Below are 13176 nucleotides of genomic sequence, written 5' to 3'. Positions count from 1 at the left end.
AGGTTTCTATCATGCATAAATCCCAATGAGGGCTTTCTATGGCACTTAGGAGACACTTGGTCAGCAGCTTTTGGCCTTTTTTTTCCTTTTCATACTCAAGGTACTTGACACTTTAAAAAATTACTTTTCCACCAAATTTTCAATAAGAATAAGTTAAAAGACTGTCAGATATTCAGGATAATACTACTGGAACATCAATAAATCTTAAGATACCACTGACTATACGAAGAACCACTGTTTAATGAGTTTAAATGGAAAAAATCGTTGCTAACTAATCTATGATGATGCTTTACTGCCATGAAGAATTATTATTTATATGTATTAAAAATCTCCTTTTGATACAAAAGAAATTATTTTTCCAGATACATGAGGCCATTATTCAGGTAAGGGAATATGAATAGCCATCTTTCCCTGTTAGAATTTCCCACTACTAGGGGTGCTTGTGTGGCTCAGTTGGTTAAGAGTCTGGCTTTTGATTTTGGCTTAAGTCACGATCTTGGGGGGCTAGGATTCAGCACCATGTTGGGCTCTCTGGTCAGCCAGAAGTTCGCTTGAGGATTCTCTCTCATGCTCTCCCTTTGTCCCTACCCCAGCTCACACATGAGCATGCACGTGCACACACTTGCTCAAATAAATCCTAAAAAAAAAAAAAAAAAAAAAAAAAAAGAATCTCCCACTAATCAACCAACCAACCAGAAAACCCACCCATGCTCCACAGCATTGATTGGTGTTTTTTATTTTTTTAAAGATTTATTTATTGGGGGGGAAGGGCAGAGGAGAAGGAGAGAGGGAGAATCTCTAGCAGACTCCCTGCTGAGCATGGAGCCCAATTCGGGGCTCGATCTCACCACCCTGAGATCATAACCTGAGCCAAAATCAAGAGTCGGTTGCTTAACTGACAGAGTCACCTAGGCACCCTTAACTGATGTTTTTAAAAACATCTGCCATGTTTTAGTCACTGCCAAGTTTACTGGAGCTGTTCTTCTGTTGATCTTTATGACCATCATGTGCAATAAGTAATATTATGACCATTTTGACTTTTAAGAAATCTAGATCTTAGAGTGATTAGATACATTGGAGTTACTTTTATTATCACATTTTTTCTGTCTTACTGTTTAAAAAGTTGAAGCTAATTTTCAGTTTCATATCCTCACATAAGCAGACAACCCTGATGACAAATTGAAAGCTCTTACTTCTTACAGTATTTTCATTGAAATATAAAGAAGAATATTGTACCATATTATTCCTCCAAAATCTGTGGACTTTCCAGATTATTATTTATCTGGTAAGTAATTATCTATAGAAAATTATAAACCTAAATATCATTGGTAAAATTTTGGATTTAGAAATATCTATGAATAAGGTGAATGAATTTTAATTTCTGAATTCTAAGAGCATGTAGGAAATTAATGCTAAAGAACAGACTGCCTCTTCATTTTTTAATAAACATGTATTTTTATTTAAAAAACATTTTCCTTTTATATTGTATGAATATCTCTAGGTTAGAATTTTTAGTTGTTTCAGTTTCAGAAAATATTTAACTTTCATAGTTCGTGTCTAACATTTCTCTAGGCATTATACAATCTAATTGGATAGGTGGGATAATGACTACTGTGGGGCCAGAGGAACAGACATTTTATTTTATTATTATTTTTTTTAATAAATTTATTTATTTTCAGAAAAACAGTATTCATTATTTTTTCACCACACCCAGTGCTCCATGCAATCCATGCCCTCTCTAATACCCACCACCTGGTACCCCAACCTCCCACCCTCTGCCACTTCAAACCCTTCAGATTGTTTTTCAGAGTCCATAGTCTCTCATGGTTCACCTCCCCTTCCAATTTCCTCCAACTCCCTTCTCCTCTCTAACACCCCTTGTCCTCCATGGTATTTGTTATGCTCCTCAAATAAGTGAAACCATATGATAATTGACTCTCTCTGCTTGACTTATTTCACTCAGCATAATCTCTTCCAGTCCCGTCCATGTTGCTACAAAAGTTGGGTATTCATCCTTTCTGATGGAAGCATAATACTCCATAGTGTATATAGACCACATCTTCCTTATCCATTCGTCTGTTGAAGGGCATCTTGGTTCTTTCCATAGTTTGGCGACCGTGGCCATTGCTGCTATAAACATTGGGGTACAGATGGCCCTTCTTTTCACTACATCTGTATCCTTGGGGTAAATACCCAGGAGTGCAATTGCAGGGTCATAGGGAAGTTCTATTTTTAATTTCTTGAGGAATCTCCACACTGTTCTCCAAAGTGGCTGCACCAACCTGCATTCCCACCAACAGTGTAAGAGGGTTCCCCTTTCTCCACATCCTCTCCAACACATGTTGTTTCCTGTCTTGCTAATTTTGGCCATTCTAACTGGTGTAAGGTGATATCTCAATGTGGTTTTAATTTGAATCTCCCTGAGGGCTAGTGATGATGAACATTTTTTCATGTGTCTGATAGCCATTTTAGATACTAGACAGAATATAGATGAATATGGATTGCCAAACACTTAAGGAAAGCTAACTGGAATGGGAAGAGAACTCTATTACCAAATGTAGGTAGCATAGGAAAGCACTTGATCAAACATGAAAAAAAAAACAGAAATGGATACTGAAGTGACACCATGCACATTTTGGGCACCTGATAAGTAAATGTTGAATAAATGAATGATGGCACTCAAAGGAGTACAAATAAATCAGTTGAATTAAATGGCATTCCCTATTCTTCTATCTTGATCAACTGCCTTCCCATGAAACTTTTACCTTTCAACACCCTATATAATTTATTTATCTTTGATGTTCATGTTCTTATGACTCTCCCTGCACTCCTCCTCCATGTATGCTCCATAAGTCAGGTATTTTTGTCTGTTCACTACTATATGTGCCAGGTATCTTGAATAGAAGAACAACGATTCTTAAGAATTAATGAATTCTTGAGAATGATTGAATTAATGAATTTACAGAGATCTATTTGCAAATCTTATTGGCAAGCACAGCAGAATTTACAAAGATAAATGTGACATACTCTCAGTTACCAAGGTATTTAAATCTAGAAAGGAATATCAAATTACTAAAACATAAGGCTGAAAACATAAGGGTTATCAAAGTTATAGACATAAAATATGGTATGGCACTGCTTCTCAACAGATATGCTATGGGTATTGTGAGCTGTTCAGGAATTGCAGGTGTGAGAAGATACTGATTTAGATTTCCTGGTTTTAGCAATAAGTTATTTTTTTTTCAGGTTAGTCCTCGAATTTGAATACTGGTAGAATGCTGAAATACATGGTCAATCCAGGTCGCCTCTAGACTGAATTTATTTTAAGGGATGTGGGGATGGTAATATCACTGAGTGGTCAGAAGAGCAAATAAAAAATTATCTTTGGAAGAACATACCTTTATATCAGGCATCAAAGAATCCTCACAAATAATACATTAAGGAAAATAAGCATGACCTAACTTAGTAAACTAGGATACAAGGTACTGTAAGTGAGAATTAAGAGAAACAAAAGGAGCAAAAACAGACTTGTAAAAATTTCAAATATAGGAATTATCAGCCACAAATTATAAAACAATTGTGCTTACTAAGTTGAAATAAATAAAACATAAGCTTGAAAATGCCTGCAAAAATTAGGAAACTCCAAGCAGTGATCTAATAGATTTAAAAACTATATAAAAGAAACTCTAGAGATGAAAAATTGACAACTTAAAATCAAAACTTTACAAATAATTAAATAACAGGTTAGAAAAAATAAAGAGAGAAATACTGAACTGAAGATTAAAAAATAATTTTGTAACTAAGAGGGGAAAAAAAGCAGAAGATCTGGAAGAGGGTTTATGATACCAGAATACAAAACAATGTTCTTTAGAGTTCCGGATGAAGATGAGACAAATTATAGGTGAGTCTATATTTGGAAAAATAATGATTGAGAATTTTTCATAACTAATGGAGATATTGATCCTCTCTACCCTTGGGACAACCTACCTTGTTTCTGCTTCAAACATTTTTATTCATTTACCCCAATGTGCTTTAAAATTATTTTCTATGTATACCAGGACATGGAAAATGCTGGAAAACAATGTTTTGGATAGGTGTTAACAATCTTCTTCCATTGAGAACCAGATAGCAAATATTGCAAAATTTGTGGGCCATATGGTTTCTGTTGCAATGACTCAACACCATAGTTGTAGGACAAAAGCAGTCACAAACAGTACGTAAACAGATAGATGTTACTGTTTTCTAATAAAACTTTATTTACAAAAACAGATATCAGTCTGCATTTGTTCCACAGTCTATAGGCTACAGTTTCCTAACCCTTACTTTAGAGGATCAAGGCATGGCTTACAATAAAAAACATGTGGTTCCATTTTCCTCCCAATATCAGTTCTCAGAATACACTGTTGAAGGCATAATGCAATGTTTCTTGAACTTTATTGCTCACACTATTGGACATACTGAGTTGGTAATAATATTACAGGTACATACCTAGACTATATCAGTTAAAAAGGGATTACTTATATACTAACAAAGGCAAAAAATACCTCAGGAAACTTAATTCAATATCATAAGATCTATTATGAAATTCAAAACATTCTGAAGAAAATTTAAAACATTTTATTTTATTATTTTTTTAGGATTTATTTATTTGAGAGAAAGAAATACAGAAAGAGAGACAAATTACGCAAGGGCGGGGTGGGGGATGGGCAGACAGAGGGAGAGGGACAGACAGAATCCCGAGCAGACTCCCAGCTGAACATGGAGCCCGACACAGGGCTTGATCCCAGGACCATGAGATCCTAACCTGAATCCAAAACAAGAGTCAGACACTAACCACCTGAACTATCCAGGTTCCCCAAGAAGATTTAAAACATTTTCATGGGAGGAAAAAGAAATATTTTTCTGAAGAAAGCTAAAGCAAAGTCATTTTGAATTATAATGGGTTTATGAGGCAATGCACAGCTGTGGATACCAGAAAACTTCAAAAAGTAATGTACAGTGTAAGACAGAAAAATAAAGAAAGTTCCATTTAATTTCCTATCAATGAATTTTTAATTGTCTTGCTACTTTCTCAAAGTATTATGATTTTTCTATTAATTTTAGTACTTTTTCAAAAGCACAATTATCTTGCAAAAAAAGCAACATTTTATCAGTGATATATCTGAAAACAAATAACTGTTACGAATTTGCGTGTGATTATTTTTGATTCATGATACAATATCTAAATTATTGGAAATTGGCCAATTTTAATTTACAATGACTTGTATTTTGATAACATAAAAGTCTAATATTCTTGTTTCTGTCAGTGTGAATATAATGAACGGAAATATAACGTATTAACATAGTTTTATATTATCTAAGAATTGATCACTGAAAAAAAAAAAAAAAAAGAATTGATCACTGAACGGATAGTGGGAAATCCCACGGAACCCTGACATCTTAATTGGTTCTGCAGTTGGAGCCATATGGGCTCAGACTATGCCAATTAAGACAAAATTATAATAAATGCAGGTCAGAAATAGTTTTTTTATTTCTTACCACTCTCACTACAGAAGGGCAAACATGAACTTAGACTGTCCAGTAAAAATGACCATGTTGCTACCAAGGACATACACTGGGCATACTGGAAATTGCACATAACAAGGTTAATTTGGAAGACTGAACAGCCTATGCGTAATATAATCATGTAATTTATTCCCAAAGTACTGACTACCATGATGTACTCCATTAGAGTTTAACATATTTTAAAGATTTATTTTATTTATTTGAGAGATAGAGTGTGTGTACATGCACATGTTGGGAGAAGGGCAGAGGGAGAGACTCTCAAGCAGACTCCACTGAGTGAGGAGCCCCACACCAGGCTAGATCTCATGACCCTGAGATCATGACCTCAGCCTAGATCAAGAGTCTGACATGTAACTGACTGAATCACCCAGTCACCCCCCTTAAAGTATTTTGAACAGAGCAATCTATGCAATAAAAGTAATAACACTTTTTGAAGTTAAATAGTTTTAAAATCCTATGTCTGGTTACTTAATTCACTAAGAAATTCCAGAAATAGTGTTCTACTGGAATCATGGCTAGATGTATGCTGAATATTTTGAATACAGACTTCATTTTCTTCATTGCTAATCAAGAAAAGATTTCAGTTAGGTAATTGCAGGTCTGTAAAGGATGCTTCTGTATATCATCTAAAACAATAGGACAGATGTAGTGAAAAGAAGGGCCGTCTGTACTCCAATGTTTATAGCAGCAATGGCCACGGTCGCCAAACTGTGGAAAGAACCAAGATGCCCTTCAACCAATGAATGGATAAGGAAGATGTGGTCCATATACACTATGGAGTATTATGCCTCCATCAGAAAGGATGAATACCCAACTTTTGTAGCAACATGGACGGGACTGGAAGAGATTATGCTGAGTGAAATAAGTCAAGCAGAGAGAGTCAGTTATCATATGGTTTCACTTATTTGAGGAGCATAACAAATACCATGGAGGACAAGGGGAGTTAGAGAGGAGAAGGGAGTTGAGGGAAATTGGAAGAGGAGGTGAACCATGAGAGACTGTGGACTCTGAAAAACAATCTGAGGGTTTTGAAGGGGTAGGGGGTGGGAGGTTGGGGGAACCAGGTGGTGGGTATTGGAGAGGGCACGGATTGCATGGAGCACTGGGTGTGGGGAAAAAACAATGAATACTGTTACACTGAAAATAAACTTTAAAAATTAAATAAATAAAAAAACCCCAAACAATAGGACCATCATATTATTGTTTTGCATAATGTTCTTTGCCTACTTTCTTTTTTAACTCTTGTATAAATTAAGTCCCCAACAAGATCTCTCCCTTGTTCTTTCTGGTCCTTTCTAATAATTGTAAGGATATTGAGTTTTGTCCATATCAATTTGCTGAGTCTGACAGTGTGAATAGGGCCTTATGAAAGAGTTTTATCCTTTGGTTATCACATGGACAGGAAAGGTTGGTTACCCAGTGACAGTAATGCTTTGAGTAATTGTGGTGAACTCCTAAAAGCTAACAGAGCTTTTTTTAAGTGTATGTCCCTGAAGTTATGACATCATTTCTCCATAATGGCATGAATATGTCAGTCGCCTGAAAAGCAAAGAAAATGATGCTGACACCTCTGGAGTGACGGCATGAGGCCAGAGTGTTAGTTTTATATTTTTAGGAATCATATTGTCAGGTATATGAAATGGTGACTACCAATATAAATGACTAAAGAGAGGGAAAAGTCCCGGCGATGAAGAAACAAGGGCAACAGAGGCAAAGGAGAGGCATCACTGCAATTCAGTTACTTGAGATAAAACAAGCCGGTATCAATCTCAATCAAAATGTGACTATTGCTAAATCAATTCTAATTGTAGAAAAACGGAAAGCCCATTGAAAATTCTTGTTTTGGACCACAAGGGAGGCACATAACTCATAAATGGATTGATAAAACTTTTTAGCAATAGTTACAAAATTATAATTGAAATTCACATGATTGACACTCTGAAACATTTTCTGAAAACAAACATGATCCTTCACAGACCTGACAGCATCAGATGGTGTTACTCAGACCCATGGAGAACAGCCACAAGTTAATTAAAAGACCATAGATAATTTATGGGTTTTCCAGAAAATGATCTAATACACAAAATCTAACTTTAGAGTGTCCCAAAGAATGTGCAAATTATTATCTTAATGATAACTTTGTAAGCTATATTAAAAGAAAACATTTAAACATTTAAAAAGAAACGCTTCTCCTAACCAAAAAACCTTTCCTGAGGTGAGGAAGTACTTTCAATTAATTGCATGGGTCACTCATAATGAAAATTTTCTGCATCCCGCCAATTAGTTAGCCAAAGCAAGATGAAAATATGTTTTGAAATTGTCTGAGACTATTGTACCCAATCAGATTAAAAAAAAATATCCTTGCTTGGGATTATCAGGGTAATTATAATTAGAAATAAAATTGACCATTTATAATGGACCTGAGTATTATACCAAGATGAAGCATTCTCCCTTTAAAACTTCTAATGTTAGATCTAATTGTTATGGAACTAATAAGATGAAACATAAATAGAAATAATTCTTAAAGAGAAACAGTACCTGAGAAAAATGCAAATATTGATTCTTGGGCAAAACTAACACAAGAATTGGGTTGAAGTACTTGTTGAATATATACTGTGTGCGGATGTCTTAGGCATTAAGAGTGCAGTGATGAATAAGAAAGATAAAGTATCTCTCTCATGGCATTTACTTGCTGGTGGAGGAGACCGACAATAAGCAAACAAAAATAAATAAGTAGGAATGCATGCTGTGAAGAATATAAAATTGGGTGATATACGGAGAATAAGAGAATAACACTTTCAACCGGATGGTCAGAGACAACCTCAAAAAGGGATGTACAAGGAGGTACACAGAAGCACAATACATTCCATTAAAAAAATTTAAAATCACCTCAATGCCATCAATATTAGGAATACTAGATCGATTATGATAGATTTATGTAATGTAGTACATACAAGAAAGTGTAACATATGTAGTACAGTTTTAAAATTTCCACAGTATATTGTGAAATTAAAAATTGATGATGCCAATGTTACATACTGTATGATAATATTTATGTAAAAATAGTATTAATTTTTATGGTTGCATACATATGTCAATGCGTGCGTGGATACCTGAAATTACACATAACAAAATATAAGTAGAAGTGACCTTGGGGAGATGAGTGGATGTAGACATCCAAGTTGGTGATGATTAATGGGGACTTTTGCCTTAGCAGTTATTTTTAAAATTTTATAAGTAAATGATACTCAGATAATAATTTTATAATAAAAATTAATTAAAAATTAAAAGTAGGGCAATTTGATGTTGCCAGAGGGAAGGGGGGTAAGAGGTGGACAAAATGAGCGAAGAGCGAAGGAGGTCAAAGGTAGAAACTTTCAGTTACACAAAATTATACAATAAACGTCATGGGGATATAATTTAGAGCATGGTGACTATAGTTAATACTGTGTCGCATATTTGAATGTCGCTAACAGAGTAAAAAAAGTTCTCATCACAAGAAAAAGATATATAACTATGTGTGTGGTGATGGATGTTAAGGAGACATACTGTGGGGATCATTTTGCAATACATACAAATATCGAATCATTGTGTTGTACACCTGAGACAAATATAATGTTATATATCAATTGTAACTCAATGAAAAAGGTAAGACATTCTGATAACATAAACCAAAATTACATTTCAACTTTATTAATGCAGTCTTGAGAGCATTGTTTAAGTAAACTCTTTTCTGTATAAAAATTAGTAGCCATATCTCTTCACGACTAACTATACTTAGAGCACTTATACTCAAAGTTGAAATCACTGTATCGGTAAAGTCATTATGTCTATATATGACCATGATCAAAATAAAACAAATGTGAAAAAAATAAATAAAGTTGTCTTAACCTTCATTATTTAAAACTCACCCAGAAAAACAACTTAATGATAAAACACTCTGATAAAAAGTGTGATGGGACAGAAGTTCTGTCAGTTTTGATTACTTTTCAGGTACATCAAGGAAACATGAATTACACTGATCTCTTCAGATAATCTACTTTGAAAGGCGGATTACCATACTTCTGACTGAATAGTTTTCTTCAAGGACAACTTAAAAGTTGATTTTTGTAAAGCTAAGACATTGCGGTTTTGTTTGTTTGTTTTGTCATGGATAAGAGTGATGTTTTAGCAGATGCTGGAGAAAGAGTATGATTGATTCCCAAGATTAGCACTAACCTCAAACACCAATATCTCTCTCCATTAAACTTAAAAGCTTAGACCTTCTGTGAAAGGAAACCAAGAGAGTCACAAAATAGAGGAATGCTCTTTCTTCATAGTATTCCTTTAACAGTTCCAAGGGTCTTTAGGAAAAACTAACACTTCCCCTGTTTGGATTAATATGAAGCACATTAACCATTAAAAAGATAATAAAACTACATCAAAGTTGATTATTATTCACAAAGATATGCAAGTAGCTATAATCAGGAGTTTAAGATGGCATATTTTTCCTAAGTAGAAAATATTCATTTAGATGTTTGTAGCATTTCATTCTTCCCTTGACTATACAACATACTAAACAGTGTGTCAGAATATATTACTCGAGTCTTCTCTCTCTAATGGTAGAGAGCAAAGCTTGCAAAGCTTTTACTACCATGGATTTCAAAATTGTGTTTCAAAAGAAAAAAATAATGACATCTATGAGGACATCCAGTGCATGTCATCATCATGGCAATGTGGATTCTCCTTATGGCACTAAAATTCCTTGAAGAAGAGGATCCCTAGAATATCAGAATCTACAGCAAATAATATGCCCAACATTACTGATTCATCAGCCACATAAATACTGTAATGTAAACTATATCAGTATCCTAGAAATAATCACATCCAGTAGATATTTTCTTTACCTAGAATTCTAATTATGTCCTTTTTCTAGACTCTCCAGTACAGCTACTGGTGAGATGCAAGTAGCATAGTAAAACCTCAGCTGTAGATTAGATTTAGGGTGAAGAACACTGGAGAAAATCTTAGAATACCTCGAACTCAACATCATGGTACCCTATCTGACAGCATCCACAGGGCAGTATTAGCCTTTGGAATTGATTGATATTTATCTCCCCTCCACGCAAAACAAAACAAAACAAAACAGCTGTATAATCTGGAAATAAATGTACCTAAGTATTTAAAGTGTAAGGGTCTAATTAACACTTAATCAGGAGTTTTCTGCTCTGTGAGACTATCCTTAAAATCCCATAGGATTACTAATAAGACTAAGATGATTTTGACAAGATATATTGCAATTTCTTGTACAAAGGAACGCATCGAAGAATTATTAATCCTTATTTATTGCAATGGTTTTCCTTTGTCTTCATGAATTCATAAAATATATGAATAAGAAAATTAAATGTCACTCAATGTATTTATAACAAAACAATTTGGAAGAGCCATATAAATATCACATTACTCTGATAATAGATTCAAGGTCATGCAAGAAATGTATTGGCTAAATGACCATAGAGATTGCATTTTATTCTGCAATGCTAAGCTGAATGACTAGAGCAAAGTGTTGAAACAGCATTTGAGCTTCTATGATTTTAAAATATTAGAGCTTTTAAAATATCTTCATGGAATTTGCATTGCAATGTGCCTTACATATTAGGTAACACAATTCTATCTTGGGACGTAATCTGATGGCATCATCACACACAGACACATTCATCATCCTGTCCTGCAGATGCACAAAGGAGAATGTCTTCTGAGTGTAACTCACATCCCACTAACTTATCATATTCCTGTTGACTAGCAGGCAGCTGAAATAACTTAATGTGCTTTGAATATTTAACCCAGAGTAATATAAGAAAACATCTGTCACTTACGTTTTTGAGTCATCCCATAACACACAATAGGGATTCAAAGTACCCTAAAAATAAGCAGAGAAAGAAGAAATGTCTCTTGAATACATACAACAAAAATGGAAGTTTTATGTGAAATGCAAACAGAATGGCAGCTTTCTTATCTTTCAGTATGATACTTTAAAGACTCCATCTCTATTTATTTTGCATAAAAAATTTGTCCTTCCTCAGCGTTAGTGATGCATTTCATTAAATTCTAATCATGAAAACAATACGTTTATTACAAATGTCATAACCTGTATTTAGTTTTTCTTTTAAAAATTGAAAGTGAAGCTCTCATTTGGCACAAGGTCCATATTTTGATAGTTTACAAATTACCTAATTTGTAAAAGATTTCATTTTTTTTAACCTGTAAAATATTAATTGTTGGATTATTTCCTTTCTGAAGACCAAAGTACCTACGCAGTGTAAATCACAGGGAAACACTCTGTATTACGCACACGTTACAAACACAACCACTGCCACCCTTATTAGTCTCTGGTTGTCGCCTTCCTAGGGGCAAGAGATGGTTATATTAACTGTCCATTTCCAGAAAACGTGTTGGATAGCGATAGCTTCTTCTTCTTTCCTCCTTTTTTTTTTCTAAAAATGGGTTATTAATAGCTGCATTTTTTAAAAAAACCATTTTATTCAATAATGATGATGAGTGAAATAAAAATCGATGCACCTCATAGCATTCTCTGAGTTAGCTTTCCCTTAAAGTATGAAGAATGAAGTGTCATTAAAGGGATTTTAAGTATAAATTTGTACATGATGTGCAAGCTCCTCTGCCCCAATGTGCCACCTCCTCCTAGCAAGTCACGACTGCCCTTTTGGTGTGTATTTCACAATTAGTATGAACTAAACCAGATCCACTATTTAATAACCCCTTTGTATGTCTTCTTAATTATAATAGTCATACCTATAGAGTGAAGATAGAGAAAGAAGCATAAAATAGGATGTTCTTTTGAATTTGGAAAGAAACATAAAGTTTTTTTTTTTTTTTCTAAAGATTTTATTTATTTATTTGACAGAGAGAAATTATAAGTACACTGAGAGGCAGGCAGAGAGAGAGAGAGAAGGAAGCCCGATGTGGGACTCGATCCCAGGACCCTGAGATCATGACCCGAGCGGAAGGCAGTGGCTTAACCCACTGAGCCACCCAGGCGCCCCAAGAAACATAAAGTTTTATCATTTCCTTCCTATAAGAGTAATCTAAAGTGTAGAAACGCTCAAGTCCCAGTAGAGCTATTATTATCGTTTAAAGACCATCTCATTCGTTTGAAATCAATTGAGAGAAAATGCAGATGTGGCCACATCTAGTCCAGGGCAAAATGTTATTGTTGTTGTTGTTGTTTCTTAAATAGCTCACAATGTTACATTAGTTTCAGGTGTCTAACATAGCGGTTACACAAGTTTATACATCATGGCTTGCAATATCTTCTCAATCAATAGATTATTTTGTATTGAATCATGTCTAATGAAAATATGCTAAAAAATATCAAATATTTATTCAGTTCAATAATTGTATATGTATGAGTAGCCCCCCTGGCCCTCAGGATGACGCCATGAGGTTTTCATTATCTTGGGAAGTGCTTTCTGTTTTAAAGAGTACTAATTGTCTAAGTGTTTTCTTTCTGTCTGTCTGTCACATTCATTGGGCCTTATTTTGCCCTTTTGAAACTAGCTAAAAATTCTTCCTTTATATGATGCTATTCTACCCATGAAGAGCCCTCTTCTT

At 34.5% G+C, this 13176-nt stretch overlaps 1 protein-coding gene across 5 annotated transcripts in view; it reads right to left on the bottom strand.

The window, feature by feature from the left end:
- Positions 1-13176, bottom strand: part of ADGRB3 (adhesion G protein-coupled receptor B3) — a 739102-nt gene that overhangs the window by 283523 nt on the left and 442403 nt on the right. For all 5 annotated transcript variants that reach the window (XM_032340376.1, XM_032340375.1, XM_032340373.1 and 2 more), the window contains one exon: positions 11421-11464. In XM_032340376.1, coding sequence (XP_032196267.1) covers positions 11421-11464 — 44 coding nt within the window. The remainder of the gene's footprint in view (positions 1-11420; positions 11465-13176) is intronic.

Source organism: Mustela erminea, chromosome 4 (assembly GCF_009829155.1).
Source record: "Mustela erminea isolate mMusErm1 chromosome 4, mMusErm1.Pri, whole genome shotgun sequence".
NCBI lineage: Eukaryota > Metazoa > Chordata > Mammalia > Carnivora > Mustelidae > Mustela > Mustela erminea.
Note: the sequence above shows the minus strand (reverse complement) of the source record. Positions and strands in the feature narration are given on the sequence as shown.